This window comes from Nelumbo nucifera, chromosome 3 (assembly GCF_055504915.1).
Source record: "Nelumbo nucifera cultivar China Antique chromosome 3, China Antique-T2T, whole genome shotgun sequence".
Taxonomy (NCBI): Eukaryota; Viridiplantae; Streptophyta; class Magnoliopsida; order Proteales; family Nelumbonaceae; genus Nelumbo; species Nelumbo nucifera.
Genome location: NC_142651.1, coordinates 72,088,680 through 72,104,213, shown reverse-complemented (window position 1 = coordinate 72,104,213; position 15,534 = coordinate 72,088,680). Strand labels below are relative to the sequence as shown.

The window sequence follows — 15,534 nt, the reverse complement described above, 5'->3', positions numbered from 1 at the left end:
AAAAGGAATTATGTTAAGAGGATCACTGTCAGAAATGCAAGGAATTGAAGGTTTTCCATAGGAGGTGGAGGCGAGTTGATTTTTGTGCTCTTGATCAGCCTAGGCTAGTTCCAGTTTCCTCTGTAGCACCTGATCCAGATACTACCGGTTCACCTACTCTTGAGACTACCACCATAGAGCCATTGTCTTCTACTAATGATCTTGACTTTCTCATTGCAGCCCGTAAAGGGAAACGGAGATGTACCACATCCACTACTCATTGCATATCTTAGTTTCTTTCATATGACCACCTTTCCCCATCTTATAAATCCTATTTGGCATCCATTTCTGTTATATCTATTCCTAAAACTGTGCAGGAAGCTCTTTATGTCCTTGAATGGAAAGATGCAATGGAGGAAGTGAATGCACTCATTAAAAATGAGACATGAAGCTGGTTGATTAACTTGAAGGAAAGAAACCAGTTGGGTGCAGATGGGTGTTCACTATGAAGCATAATGCAGATGGATCAATTGAAAGATATAAAGCCCGCCTTGTTGCAAAGGGGTACACATAGACCTATGGCATTGACTACTTTGAGACCTTTGCACCAGTTGCTGAGATGAATACCATTTGTGTTTTGTTATCTCTGGCTGCAAACTTTTCATGGCCCATGTTCCAAATGGATGTCAAGAATGCTTTCCTCAATGGTGATTTACGTTAGGAAGTGTATATGGAGTTGTCCCCTTGTTTCTATGATGTAGATACAGGCAAGAAAGTTGCAGACTCAAGAAGGCATTGTATGGTTTAAAGCAATCTCTAAGGGCTTGGTTTGACATGTTTAGACTTGCTCTGGAGAAATTTGGGTATATGTAGGCTCACTCAGACCACACACTTTTAATCAAGAGGGGTGGTTCCTCTTTGACACTACTTGCTGTGTATGTAGATGATGTTGTGGTAATAGGCAATGACGTTGATGACAAGATCATGTATCAATGGTTGGTTGGAAACTTCTGTATCTTTGTCTGACTTGGCCTGACATTTCTTATGCTGTCAATGTTGTTATTCAGTACATGCACACTCCAAGAACCACTCATTTGTTGGCAGTTAACATATCTCAAAAGGTGTCCAAGTCGTGGAATACTCTTTAAGAATAATGGTCATATGAAGATTGAGCTATACATTGATGCGGATTGGGCTGGATGTGTAGATGACAGGAGGTCTACCTATGGGTACTATGCCTTTGTTGGAGGAAATCTGGTTTCATGGCGAAGTAAGAAACAAAATGTTGTAACTTGTTCAAGTGCTGAAGCAGAATACAGATCTATGGCTCATGGAGTGGCATAAGTTCTATGGCTGAGATCCTTACTCGAAGAACTTGGAATTAAGCATGAAAAACCCTTAATGTTGTATTGTGACAATCAAACTGCTATTAATATTGCCTGTAACCCAATACAACATGACAAGACTAAACACATTGATCTCTGATATGCAACTTGCTAATCTCTTTGTTAGATAGTGTATGCCCTTAGCTCCAATCAGATTGATGTATAGATACGTTTATTGTAAATGAATAAAAGTACATTATTGTTTCATGTTGATATTGGTATGTTTCTGTGGAATTACCCCTTAAACTGGGCACTTATGAGACTTGTGTTAATTTAGAATGTTTTCAGCTGTTGGATAGACTTGGGGAGTTCATCCTGCCAAGGCTGACACTAATGTGTTGCTAAAGAAGTTGCGGTAGCTTGTCTCAACTGCTAGGGTTAGACCCAAAGCACATGCAGTGTGTGTTTGGATGAAACACTGAACTCAGACCATTTTCCAGTTATGCTCTGACCTTGGAGATTGATGGGAAAAACTGGAAAGTTACACAATCCATAAACTTGATTATGGTAATGCACTAGGTGTTGGATTGGGCTGTCTTTGATATGCTAATCAGCGAGATCTATCAAGGGTCAAAACTTAGGTATGTTGGGGCAGTCTGAGAAGTCATTTGAGTGGGTGATCATAGTGATAGGATTGGCCCCTTTGTCAGACAAAGTGAATGATAGGGCGGGCTTACACTCTCTCTGATGGAAACTTAAATTGCTGGTAGTGTATTTCAAATGTGTTTGAGATTTGGTTTTGCAAAATATATTTATATGATATATATATTAATGTTTTATGAAAAACTTTTGCAAAAGGTTTTAATTCTCGGGATCCATCTGATCAGAGAGTGTGACACTGTACCTTGCAGCCAGGGGAGAGGTCCTTCCTTGTCGGGCAGTGTTGTGATCATAGTGATAGGATAGTTCCCTTTGTCAGACAAAGTAAATGATAGGGCTTACACTTTCTCTGATCGAAACCTAAACTGTTGGCAGTGTATTTCAAATGTGTTTGAGATTTGGTTTTGCAAAATACATTTATATTATATATATATATATTAATGTTTTATGACAAACTTTTGCAAAAGGTTTTATTTCCTCGGATCCATCCGAGTAGAGAGTGACATTGTACCTTGCAACTAGGGGAGAGGTCCTTCCCTGTCAAGCAGTGTTGTGATCATTATGGGCCAAGAGGTTAAGTGTAAGAGACCATTTACAAGGCTGATTACCTGATGGGCTTTATCTTACTTAAGTCCATTATCATTGGGCTTCATAGGATGGCTAAATTTAAGTGTAAATGTTTGGCCCATATTGAGGCCATAATGATGTGCTCAGGGGTTCACTGTGTTTAACAGTGAATTCGGCCAAGGCCTTTTCATAGAGGCTGGGCCGAACCTATGTGGACTTATGTGAGGTCATTGTGGGGTCCCATGCCATACAAATCGGGCCTAAGTTGGCCATGCAACATCTTGGGTTGTGAGCCTTTGAAGGAAATGGGCCTAAGTTGTCATGTGCTCTGGGTCAAATCTGGGTTTGGAAATGGGTATGGAGCACCCATCCTCTTATGAGGATAAGGCTTATCTCTTATTAGAGTCCCGATCCAAATTAGATTTGGATAATCTCCTAATTTGATTAGGAGAGTGCTCCATAAGGAGATAAAAGAAGAAGAGGACAAATCAGTCTAGAAGACCACTCTCTCTTCTTCTCTCTTCTTCTCTTTTGTCTTCCAAGAAACCATCACGACCTAGGATTTCAAGGACTGATAGAGATCAGTTTTCTTCTGATTTTTGCAAGAAAAGTTTAGAGGAATTTTAGGCTCACCTTCCTTAGTTCGATCCAAGTATTTGGGTTGCAATTTTGCTGAAAACTGTGTTGCTGAATCAACTTCACCTATACACTGCACCGTGTTCAGTGGAGGCTAGTTTTAGGACTGATTTGGGCGTGAACTTCCACCTTGGGATCTGCGTTTGAGGTACCTGTATTAGGTATAAATCTCCCTCTTTGTTTGGTTTTAAATCTGGTTTGGTTCAGTGCAAGATCGATTTAGAAAAATGCAGTTTTTCAAAACACAGGGAATTTTGCCCATCCATCTATGGATCCTAACCTTTCCAACACTCTTCACCAAGGCAGTCCCTGAAGTCAAGATGGATACAGATTTGTGCAAGTTGAGAATGCTCAATTTCTATTCCCAACTTGAGGGTGAGTGTAGAGATGTAGACAGGGATACCTAGTTGGTTCTATATGTTTGTTAGGTGCAGAAATATGCTCTTCATCCTTATTTGTTTTGTTTCAGACTGCTGTACTTAGTATTGCTCTTTGTCATAGTCGACAGGGGTATTTTTCTCATTTATATTTTTTCTCAAGTAATATAAAAGCCAATGAAGGGGGCGACAAAACCTTATTCTTTCTGCTCTCTCTTTCTCTCATTCCTTCTCCTCTCCCCTCTCTTCTTCTCTTCTTCTTTCTTCTTTCTTCTTTTCTTCTCTTGAACAGATCTCGAACTAACCTAGGACTGCTGCAGCTGTGTTTCAAGTGTGACAACTCCTCGTTGCAGATAAACAAGTGACTGACAGATAGGTTCTTTTGAACAATGAGAGCAGTGGCATTGAAATAGCACTCCCAGGTGTGCTTTCCAGCAGCCCTGCAGTAGCAATCCATAACGATGTGTCCATTAGAGACGATGTTATTAGGGTATTAACAGATTCCATTTGCTGCTATCATGCTGCAATCGACTTCAATCTGTGAGTAATTTTGTCGGATTTTTTCTTGAATCTTGTTCTTGTCCATTAAAGGCTTGATTGCCATTTCCTCTAGCTTTCCAGTTGATTCTAACATTGGAACCCCCCCCTGCCACCCCCCGGTTGTGGTTGAATGTCTCTAGATGACAAGAGACCATGTGCGAGTCCATTTGGTCAGAACATCAAGGGCTTGTTAATCCACCTACTCATTTCCCCTTGAGCAAGGTTACATTAATTTCTTTGGATCTTGTGAACATAATAGGAAAAGAATGAACAAAAGCGCAGTTTTGGGCTATTAGAATCACAATGTATCATACATAAACGATACAAGATGGAAATTAACAAAAGAGATGTTTCAGTCTTCTGATGTCACCCATTGTTTAAGCAATGTGCTGAAAATCGTAATTGTATTATAAATTGTAAGATTATTTCTGCTTTACCAACTTATCAACAAATTAAAAATAGATATACTAAAAGGCTAAGTATAAATAGGAAACTGATTTTACATTATTTTTAGTCCATATATACTATATTGGTACCTAAAGCAATAGTTGTGCAATGGAAGGCTGACATGATATAATCAACTTTGATGTGCTAGTCAAATAATCCACATACAATCACAATGATTCTTTAACCTACATATGATGGAAAATAATCTCAATATATGGTTGTAAATAATGTAAAAAATTATCATCTAGTAAGGACCTTAAAACAAGGATCCCTTGACAAAGGTAAATATAAACAAAATAATAATACCAATAATAAATGCCAAAGTAGAGAACTAATTCTTAGTTGAATTGAAATGGATCACAGTTGATCATAAGAATTGTATAAGACGTATGATTAATGAATCAAATTGTAGGATTCAAACAAAAATCCAATAAGGAATTCAGACATGAGATTCAAATCGAAATCCTTGGGATTCATCATTTAAATCATGAATTGTATAGTAAATAAGATTTGACAATATTGTGTTTAAGTCCTTTTAGAAATTTCCAGGTATGCTTTTGACCTTTTGAGAAACCTAAGGGTATGTTGAAGTCTTTTTCTGTAAAAGAACAACTGCAAACTGGCCCAGTAAGTGCCTGCCCACTTCTCAACATCCTATATGTATAAATGAGACAAAAAGTGCAACTTTTGTATCAGGTAGGAGTGCAAATCATAGTGCCAAACAAGTGTAAGCAAAACTGATTGGCGTGCAACACCCGGGTTGAATTTGCACTACAAACATAGGCAATATGCATGCATATAACAATATATTGGAAGCTTCTATTTTGAAAGATTAGATGCCTAGACAAGCAGATCAACTTTAAAACAACTTTGTGGTTGATTAGATTGACTAGTCATTAGTTGGTCAAGTTAACCTAATAATGGTTAATTGCCCAAAGCAATCACATCATGGGCAATGACTAACTAGTAAACGACTAGTCATTCTGTACTTGTTTATTAGTAATATGTTTCTCATAATTGTTTCGTATAGAAAATTTGATGGTTATATTCAAGTAGGATTTTGGTTTTCAACTGGTTTTCTTGTTCTCTCTTATTGGGTTTAGGTGGACCTACGCAGATCCATCTTGGGCTCGTATTGCAGCACTTGTTCCAGTGGTAGTATCTTGTGCAGAAGCTGGTGATCAAGTAGCGAATAAAATATTATTAGATTCAGTTGATGAACTGGCTGCAAGTGTAAAAGCTGTTGTTCGGAGACTTGAATTATGTGGTAAAGGTACACAGCCAATTTCAACTTTGGATATTCAAGAAGTGCCTATTGCCTATAGATTAAAGGCTTATATCTGATCTTTATTTGGAATACTTACATGAGCTATGATCTTTGACAGCCTGAATGCTGGCTATATATTCAACTTATATTTATTAAATGGAGTAGTGCTACGAGTTCTGTTCAACTTAAAAGATAATGGAATTAAGCATGTACATCCTTGAGCTTCAAGGTTGGTTTATCAACTTGTTATTAGCACAAACATGATCAACTGGGACAGGGTTTGCATCCGCCCCCACCGGTTTGCCCCCAAAAAACATCCCACGGACTCATAGCATGCCGCGTGTCCTCCCGCACACGAATTAGACTCTCTCGTGCGGAGTTAACCCACTTCGCCCTAAAGGTCATCCCCTCTCAGACTCTCACTCCTTTCTCTCTCTTGAATTTCATCTTCACTTGAACCTTCGACCTTCCGTTCTCAGTACTGAAACTGGCCGGAGCTTGCCCCCTTCGAGTTCCACCAGTCAACGCCGACGATCGTTCTGGCAGATTTATTTAACGGAGGTAAGTTCCGTTCTCATATCCATTTATTCTCAGTTATCATATCTGTATTTGTATATGCAGTCATTTGACACTTATTCATTGACTTGCAGGCTCATCTGATCCGATTAACCTCATCTTTGACACTTTTAATCCTCAGAATGTTTGGATTAACATTCTTGCAGCTTCAACAGCAACCTGGTCCCAGGATAGTTCATAGTCTGCACCTGTCCCTCCCTCTGCACCCAATACAGCTTCAGCACTTGTTGCTGCTGCAAAGGCCAAAGGCCTTGCTCCTGTGGGATCATAGTACAAGTGGGTAAGACTTTGGTTAACTCGTTGCAAAAGCCAAAGGCCAAAGGCCAAAGGCCTTGCTCTTGGCGGAACTCGAAGGGGGGCAAGCTTCGGCGGGTTTCAGATCTGAGCACGGAAGGTAGAAAATCAGAAAAAACAAAAAACAACGTAAAAAATGAGAAAAAATAGATGTGAGAACTGAGAATGTGAGCATCTGAGAGAGAGAGGTTGAAGGGGGGCGTTCTTAGAACGAAAGGTTGAAGGTTCAAGTGAGGTTGAAATTTGAGAGAGAGAGAGAGAGAGAGAGAGAGAGGAGTGAGCATCTGAGAGGGGATGACCTTTTGGGCGAAGTGGGTTAGCTCCGCATGAGAGTCTAATTCATGTGTGGGAGGACACACGGTGCGCTGTGAGTCCGTGGGATGTTTTCGGGGGGCCAACCTGTGGGGGGCGGATGCGAACCCACTGGGACATTGATCTGTGATCACCGATGGTTGAGCATTCTTTTGAATGGATAGTAGCAAAATGTAGTGCTAGAACTTGGCTAATGCATCAAGGTCCATGCATCTGGTTGATAAGTGTTCCATGCATATGGCCTGGTGGTGTAAGAGTTATCATCCTTTGTGCTCCATCATTGTATGTTTTTTTCCCCAAAATAAATAAATGATACTTAATAGTTTTACAGGGGAACATATTCTAATGAAGTTTTTTGACCTCTGTCTGCAAGTTCGTTCTATTTGCTTATAAATTCATCCCAATCATAATATTTCGTAGATATGGGGTAGATATCTCAGTTTCAGTGCCTATTTATTAGAACATAGTTTTTCATATTTTATGGGGTTGCATCTAAATGAGTATGTATGGAATTAGAAAATTATTAAATTGAAGCCTGTTCTATGAGAAACTTGACTTGCCTGTTGTAGCTATCTGAACTTGCGTTCTAGAACTTGGTGAGTTTTGTTGTTATCGCTAAATGTTATTGCAGATGGAAAGGGCTCTTTCCCACTTGTCATGGTTGGTGGTGTCCTCGAAGCTAACAAGAGTTGGGATATAGGGAAGGAAGTCATAAATTGTATCTTAAAGGACTATCCAGGAGCTCATCCAATTAGACCAAAGGTCAGCTTACTTCACTAATGTTGTGCTATTAGATTCATTAAATTCCATTTTTCTTTTTTTTTTTTTTTATTTTTTTGGGGGGGGGGTGTCAGTTGGAGGACACATGTATTGGTTTTCAGCCTTTGCTTCTGTTCTTGAGCATGCTGCCTTCTTTAGACAATTAAGTTTGAAACTAAAGCCGTAATGTTGTAACAATTGAAAAACATTTAGAAAGCAAACAGTTGTAATAGGAAAAATGGTGTTTTTTCTTCAATAGGAGAAGAGTTTTAACCCAACAACTAGCTTATATGGACTTGGATATGAGCTTCTTTCTGGGCCTTATTATTGACTTGGGCTAGACTATTAACTAACCAAGAAGCTGAACTAAAGGTCCAATATGATTTGTGTCTTTTGGGAAAGGGTGGGACTGAGCTGTGGGTTTGTACACAAGGTTCAAAGTATCGACACGTATCGGTGGCTTCCCGATATACCCCTACAGGGGTTGTATCGGGTCAGACCATGGTTCAGAGGGTAGCCTGGACTTAAACCGACCTCTCTGAACCGGTTTTGAAAAAAAATAAATAAAACATAAAAAAAAGCACCGATATAGGCCGATACGCCCTTGTTTGTACACTATAGACATTAATAATGAAAATGCTGGTTAGCTGTGCTTGCTCAGCAATGGGGGAGGCAAACAGTTATGAGAGTCATCCCAAAAGCACTAGAGCAAGGAATAGGGGTTTTAGAGGCAAAAGGCAAAGTATACGACTCATTGATTGTAGACTATGCATCTAGCCTCACCCTTAAAATGTACCTCACCTATGCATCTAGGAACCATTTAAAACACTAGCCTCACCCTTGTCTATCTGACACGCATTCCATGTAGACTACAAATTTTCTTGTACTAGACTTCCATAGTCTCATTCATTGGCCTAGCAAGAGTACATGGTAGGCCATAATGCCTACCCAATGCTCCACACAGTATAACTAGTTGTGTGGAAAGCAATGGCCTGTTATTGCTATTTCTTGCTGCTTTATCTGCCTAGTTCTTCTTTTCATGACAAAGTCATGTTCAGTGGGATGGGTTTGGTCACTGTATACAATTGGTCAGAGCTGCATGCCAATCTAAAATAGAGGAATCAAATGGGATAAAACAGTGAAAACTATCCTCTTGGCTCTCATGGATTAATTTGGAAGGAACTCTCTTACATGTTGCCAAATGCCTAGAATAGATAATCTGTCTTTCAATGAAGAATCCCTTACTAAGCAGTACAAGGCAGCAATTGTTATGGTTTTGTCATGTTTTTGCCTATTCGGTTCCATCATCTTGTTGTAATTTAGATGGATATTGATCATGGGATGTTGGAAGTGTGAAGAAAATGAGAGAACTGTATGGTGTATAACATACATCCAATGCAGCTGGATAATGGTTCCAGTCCTGTATTGCCATCATCTTGGCTGTTCAAGATAATGGTGTTATCCCAATGAAAACGAGTTCACATCTCCGGCCCCAGGAGATGTGAACTCATTTTCATTGGGATAACCATGATAAGATACCATGGTTATCTTATCATGGTTATCCAATGTGGCGGAGATGTTCCCAATACATGGCGGAGATGTGCTGTGGGTCGTTGTGGGGCGGAGATGTGAACTCAATGAAAACCAAGATACCTGCAAAAGCAGCCCTACTTTTTGCACATTAATGACTGTGCCAAGATGAAATGGGTTATAAATAAAATGATTTGAATCTTTCCCGGTCATTGAATTATTAATGTTGTGATGCATTTATTTTTTATTTTTCTTGTTACCATAAGGTCCGAATTAAACATGATTAATTTTACATTTTTTACAGGTGGAACCGGCAGTTGGGGCAGCATTACTTGCATGGAATTTCTTCATGAAAGAATCAGAAGATGGCCACAGGTACTGCTGAAACCTGATTTATCCCCATCAATTGTACATTACAAATAATAAGAAAAAGGGCAAAAAAAAAAAAGAAAAGGAAAGCCTGAGGCATAAAGGTTAAGGTTAAAATATGATTGTTTTTTATTACTCCTATAGATTATATGAGATTCCCTTTCTCAGACAATTGAGTTGCTTGTGTGCAAAAGATTTCTCATATACTTGGTTTCCTAGAGTGGTCGTTTCCTCTTTATATAATGTACTAGCTTTTCAGTTCAAGTCAATGTTTTCCAAGTTGTAGACATAACATTGGAAAAAGGAATAAAGATTAAAACCGTTGCATGCTGGGCGGAATTTCCAATCTAATTTCTTCCAACATTTTTCCGGACTACTTCGTAGATTAGACGCTGTGGTAAGAGCTATACTGATGGAACTAATTTTTATGGAGCCCGGCTTTTTTTTTTTTTTTTTTGGTTAATGCCAATTTAAATACAACCTTGTTGCCTGTGTTGGTTGGAACTTGGAGTGTAGACAGGCATTTTAGAGACAATATCTCAAATGGTGTTTCAGATCGACTGTCCTGAGGATTGAAGCTGACGAAAGTGGATCTCAGACTTGAGTTAATTCTTTTTGAAAGCAGTATCAAATTTATAATATAATAACAAATGTTCAAAATATAGCAAAGGATCTATGCGTATCCTATGATTAATTAATTGGACTACCAATAGATCGCCATACTGTAGAAGTATGTATAGGATGTTGAAATGGACAGACAAACCCTGTAAATTAATTCCTGGGTGTATATGAAATTATGAATAATAGGTCGGCGGGCTCTCTACCCCAAATTTGCCCATCGTATAGCTCTGAGGTATTCCCAAATCCCAAAGATAATCCATTCACCTTTATCAATATGAGTTTCTTTCTATGTATAACTCTAGACTCTTTTTACACCCGCAATTAAGAAAAATGATTTGTAAGAGTAAGAAAAAAGGCAGCTACAGATTAAACTAAATAATTTACTTAGTTTACCAAAAAGAACTTTCATCTTTATAAAATGGTGTTGGAAATTGAGAGAGAGAGAGAGAGAGAGAGAGGAATTAAAGAAGAAACAGTTGTGTTTGAATAAAATTAATTGACCATTTTTTAGGAAGGGAAGCATAAGATGCCACGTGTGTGAAAGTTTACTTTTTCTTTGAAAGTGGAGTTTACCCACTCACTTTTTTGAGAGTGGATATACCTCAGTTTGAGAATGGAATCAACCGCTTTTGAGATTCCTTTTATTGATAAAAATAAGATGTTACTTGTTTGGGAGAGAAGCTCTCTTGCCCAAGGCCTTTGCTGTATATATTAATCAGCTTATATGCCTATAGAATTAGGTATAAAATTAGGCTTGTATCACTTGATACATTGAGTGTCCATAATGGGTGGAATGGGAATGCATTTCAGTTGTTCCATTGATGTTGTGTACCAAAAGCAACTCAAAAAACTTGTGTGTCGACACAATTTCATGTATAAATCTAAATACAAGAAAAATGAAGATAAATTAAAAAATTATTATTTTTTTTATATTTATGAAATAAATGGGATATAAATTCTTTGTATTTGAAACCTCTTACAATAGAAATAGAACCTCTGATTTTCTCTTAACAGTTTTTTTGCAACTTGATGGTTTGGATTTGTGTTGAAGATGAGGGTAGGACAACGTGCTCTTGTACTTTAGACAATATTAGAGATTACTTCCTTCAAATGGGCTTGGAAAGAAAAGAGATAGAACATTTGACTTTCTCTTGATAGTGCTTTTTGTAACTTGATGATTTAGATTTATATTGAAGTTGAGGATTGAATGATGTATTCCAATACTTCAGACAAAGTGGAGATTACTTCCTTCAATTGGGCTTAGAAAGCTTGATCAAAAGAATGATTGTGCTAGACTTCAAAAGTGTTGTACTTTGCTCTTTAGACGATGGTGTTGAAGGAAGGGTTAGGATCCATCATATGGATGGCTGGGTAAATTTTTAAAAATTTCCTAATCTTTTTATGAATCGAATTTCCTATGTTTTGAAAAACTGCATTTTTCAGGATCGGTTTTGCACTGAACTGGGCTTGATTTGAAATCAAACAAAGATGGAGATGTATACTTGATACAGATACTACAAATGAAAGAAGAGAGCAGAATTGAGAGGTGTTCTTGATCAGTTCGCCCTCTTATTCTTTTATCTCATTATGAAGTACTTATCCTAATCAAATTAGGAGATTATCCGAATCTAATTTGGATTTGAATTCTATCAAGAGATATGCCTTATCCTCTTAAGAGGATAGGTGTTCCATACCCATTTCTATCCCCAAATTCGCCCATGTCACATGACAACTTAAACTGTCATGTGATAGCTTAATTAATCATATTAGTTATGGGCTTTACGCCCATCAACTATAAGGTTCACGACCCAAGGGTGTTGCATGGCCAATTTAGACTTGATTTGTATGGTGTGAGACCCCATAATGACCTCACATAAGTCCACATGGGTTTGACCCAACTTCTGTGAAAAGGCTTGGCCAAATTCACTAGTAAACGTAGTAAATCCCTGAGCACACCACTATTGGCTCAAAACGGGCCCAACATTTACACTTAAATGATCATTGAATTTAGCCATCCTATGAAGATCCAAGGATAATGGACTTAAGTAAGATAAAACCCATTAGGTAATCAGGCATGTAATGATCTCTTACACTTAACATTTCGGCCCATATGATATTTATATATTATATAAATATATTTTGCAAAACCAAATCTCAAACACAGTTGAAATCTACTACTGGTAGTTTAGGTTTCCATCAAAGAGAGTGTAAGTCCTATCATTCACTTTGTTTGATAAAAGAGACGACCCTATCTGATCACCCACTTAAGTGAATTCCCAAACTACCCCAACATATCTAGGTTTTGACCCTCAATGGATCTCACTGATTGGCATATCAAAGACAGCCCAATCCAATACCTAGTGTAGTACCATAATCAAGTCTAGGTGTTATGTATAACTTTCCAGTTTTACTCATCAATCTCCAAGATCCAGGGCATAACCGAAAAATGGTCAAGGTTCAATGTTTTAACTAAACACACACTGCATGTGCTTTGGGTCTAACTCTAGTAACTAAGACAAACTGTCCCAACTTTTTTGGCAGCACATCAGTATCAGCCTTGGCAGCATAAACTCTTCAAGTCTATCCAATGGTTAAGAATATTCTAAACTAACATGAGTCTCATAAGTGTCCAATTCAAGTGATAATTTCACAGAAACATACCAATATCAACATGAAACAATAATGTAATTTTATTCATGTAAAATAAATGTATCTATACATCAATTTGTTTGGAGCTAAGGGCATACACTATCTAATAACTCCCACTTGCACTTAGGTCGAATCGTGTACAATCCTGAGTCCATACTGTCCACATGTTTCTCAAACACTTTCTATGTCAGTGGTTTACCAACAATCCACTGATGCTACCTTTTGAATTTAGATGTCCCATTTACCAACAATCCCCTTTGATATAGTGTTGTCACACAACAATGGATTGGGTGATATGGTAGGATTCCAAATTTTAGGACAAATTTCTGCATCCATACTATATATTAGGCAACCTCACGACAATGTACTTGGCCTTGGTCGTGGACTATTTTTCATACTACATAGGGTCACAAAGTATCCAGACATAGACTTTTTAATATTTGGGTCAGGTTGGATGTCGACATTATTATGCCCGACCATCTATAGTGAACTACTATCAAAGACAAACAATAGTCTTTATTCCTCCATAAGTACTTTAGCATGTTTTTCATAGTAGTCCAATGCTCTTGTTCGGAGTAAGATTGGTATCTACTTACAACATTAACAGCTTGAGCAATGTCTGACCGAGCATACAATATAGCATGCATGATGCTTCCTATGTCTGAGGCATAGGGAACCTCCCTCATGTCCTCTATCTTCTTAGGGGTCTTAGGTGACATGCATTTGTATAGAGTGAATCCATGCCTAAAAGGAATAAATCCCTTCTTCGATTTCTGCGTGTTGTATTTATTGACGATCCTGTCAACATAAGTAGATTGGGATAATCCAATTATCCTTTTCGATCTATCTCTATAGAGTCGAAATCTCAAGGTATAAGTGGTTTCTCCAAGATCTTTTATTTATAATGGGCAGAATGCCGTCTACATACAGAATCATAAATGTAACCTTATCTCTCACTATCTTTTCATAAACACAAGGTTCATCCGAATTCTATTCAAAATCAAACTGTTTGACTGTAGAGTCAAATCGGATGTTCTAACTATTGATAAGGTTGTGCTCTCGTTGGTAGTTGTCGAGTCTCTAAAAGTTAGGAGAAGGCGATGGGTAGGGGTGTCAATTGGATTGGATTTGGCCCAATCCGATGTAGTCCAATGTGAGTTCATTACAAATGGACCTGGTCCAATCCAGTCCAATGAATATTTTGGACCATTTTAGACCGGTCCAGAGACTATTCAATCTATTCAAATTCCAATTAATTTAGATTGGTTTCAACTCAAACCTGGTCCAATGACACCTATGTTCTTATCTTCTATCAATGGACCAGATATTGGCTCAATCAAATATAAATTCATTATGGATGGACCAGGTCCAATCCTGAAGGGATGGAAGATCCATCATATGGATGGTCGAACCCTATAGGAAGGTTGGGTAAAATTTCAAAAATTTCTTTTACTCCAATTCGAGAAGCGTATTCCCTAATTTAGAAAATTGCATTTTCAAGGTTCGTTCTTGAATAAAAAACCAGACCATATCTAAAACCAAAAGAGGGTGAGGGATATACCTGATACGAAGTAACGGTAACTCCCAATACAAGTGTTCACGCCCAAAGAGAAGACCAAAACCCGCTTCCACTGAAGATGACACATTGTGTAGTGAAGCAGGATTAGTAGGATGATTATTCAACAAGAACCTGAATTCTTCTACAAGAATTGAGTAAGGGCTGGTGAGCACCACTTCAGATTCATTCTTCTTCCAAGAAACAATTTCAAGAACTCTTCTTGATCAGATCTACAAGTGGAGATCGAACTAGGTAGGGGCGGCAAGAACGGGGGAAGAATTCTACAGTTTGCTGTTGTATGTAAAATCTAAAGAATGAGGAGAGAGTTTCCTAATCCAAATCTTATATTTGGATCAAGACTTTTAAATGGATAAGACTTATCTTATCCTTCAGCTAATCCTAATTAGTTTAAAATTAAATTTTCCCCCTTTTAATTAACTAACTTAAGCTCAGTTCAAATTGGGCCTTAGGCCCATTAAGCTTATGTGTTCACTTACTCTTTAATCTGCTGCCAACTTGGCTCTCTTTGTATGGCGTGGAACCCTAACATTGATTTACACATTAACCACAAGTATTCAGACCAACTTTTGTTACAAGGCCTGGCAGAATTCACTGTATGTCACATTGAACCCCTGAGTCCATCTTCATGGGCTCACAATGGGCCCAACATTTACATTAAATGGTTCTTAGATCCAACCACCTTATGAAAACCCAAAAACTGTGGGCAGATGCAAGATTAATCCATCAAGTATTACCCTCAACCCTTAATGATCAAACACTGCCCAACAAGAGAGAACATGTTTCTTGGTTGCAAGGTATAATGTTGCACTCTTTACTCACATGGATCTTGGGAATTAAAACCTTTTGCAAAGATTTTGAAACCATAATATATATATATATATATATATATATATATATGTATAATTCTATATAAATATATGTTTTGCAAAAAGAAATCTCAACGTTTGAAATCAATTGTCGACAGTTTAGGTTTCCATCAGAGAGAGTGCATTACCCGATCATTCACTTTGTCCAATAAAGGGGTTGATTCTGTCACACTCAGGTGAA

General features: G+C 38.0%; 1 protein-coding gene and 1 long non-coding RNA gene across 6 annotated transcripts in view; both read left to right on the top strand.

Moving 5' to 3' along the window:
• Window positions 1-15,534, top strand: part of LOC104589710 (Actin-like ATPase superfamily protein) — a 65,927-nt gene that overhangs the window by 33,382 nt on the left and 17,011 nt on the right. Inside the window, exons 5-7 of one of the 4 annotated variants that reach the window (XR_016083585.1) lie at window positions 5,635-5,804; window positions 5,917-6,027; window positions 7,612-7,737. Coding sequence is in view for 3 of the 4 variants with exons in the window: in XM_010248115.3 (XP_010246417.1) it covers window positions 5,635-5,804; window positions 7,612-7,742; window positions 9,574-9,654 (382 nt within the window). In the remaining variant the exon portion in view is untranslated. Of the gene's footprint in view, window positions 1-5,634; window positions 5,805-5,916; window positions 6,028-7,611; window positions 7,743-9,573; window positions 9,969-15,534 lie in introns of those variants that run through there. The other 3 variants (XM_010248116.3, XM_010248117.3, XM_010248115.3) reach the window with 3 other exon arrangements.
• LOC148801347 (uncharacterized) lies at window positions 6,034-7,310 on the top strand. 2 transcript variants are annotated; one of them, XR_016083587.1, is made up of 3 exons: window positions 6,034-6,198; window positions 6,278-6,359; window positions 6,449-7,310. It is a non-coding gene; the product is annotated as an uncharacterized LOC148801347 (long non-coding RNA). The 2 variants fall into 2 exon arrangements; XR_016083586.1 differs by having other exon boundaries at window positions 6,034-6,359.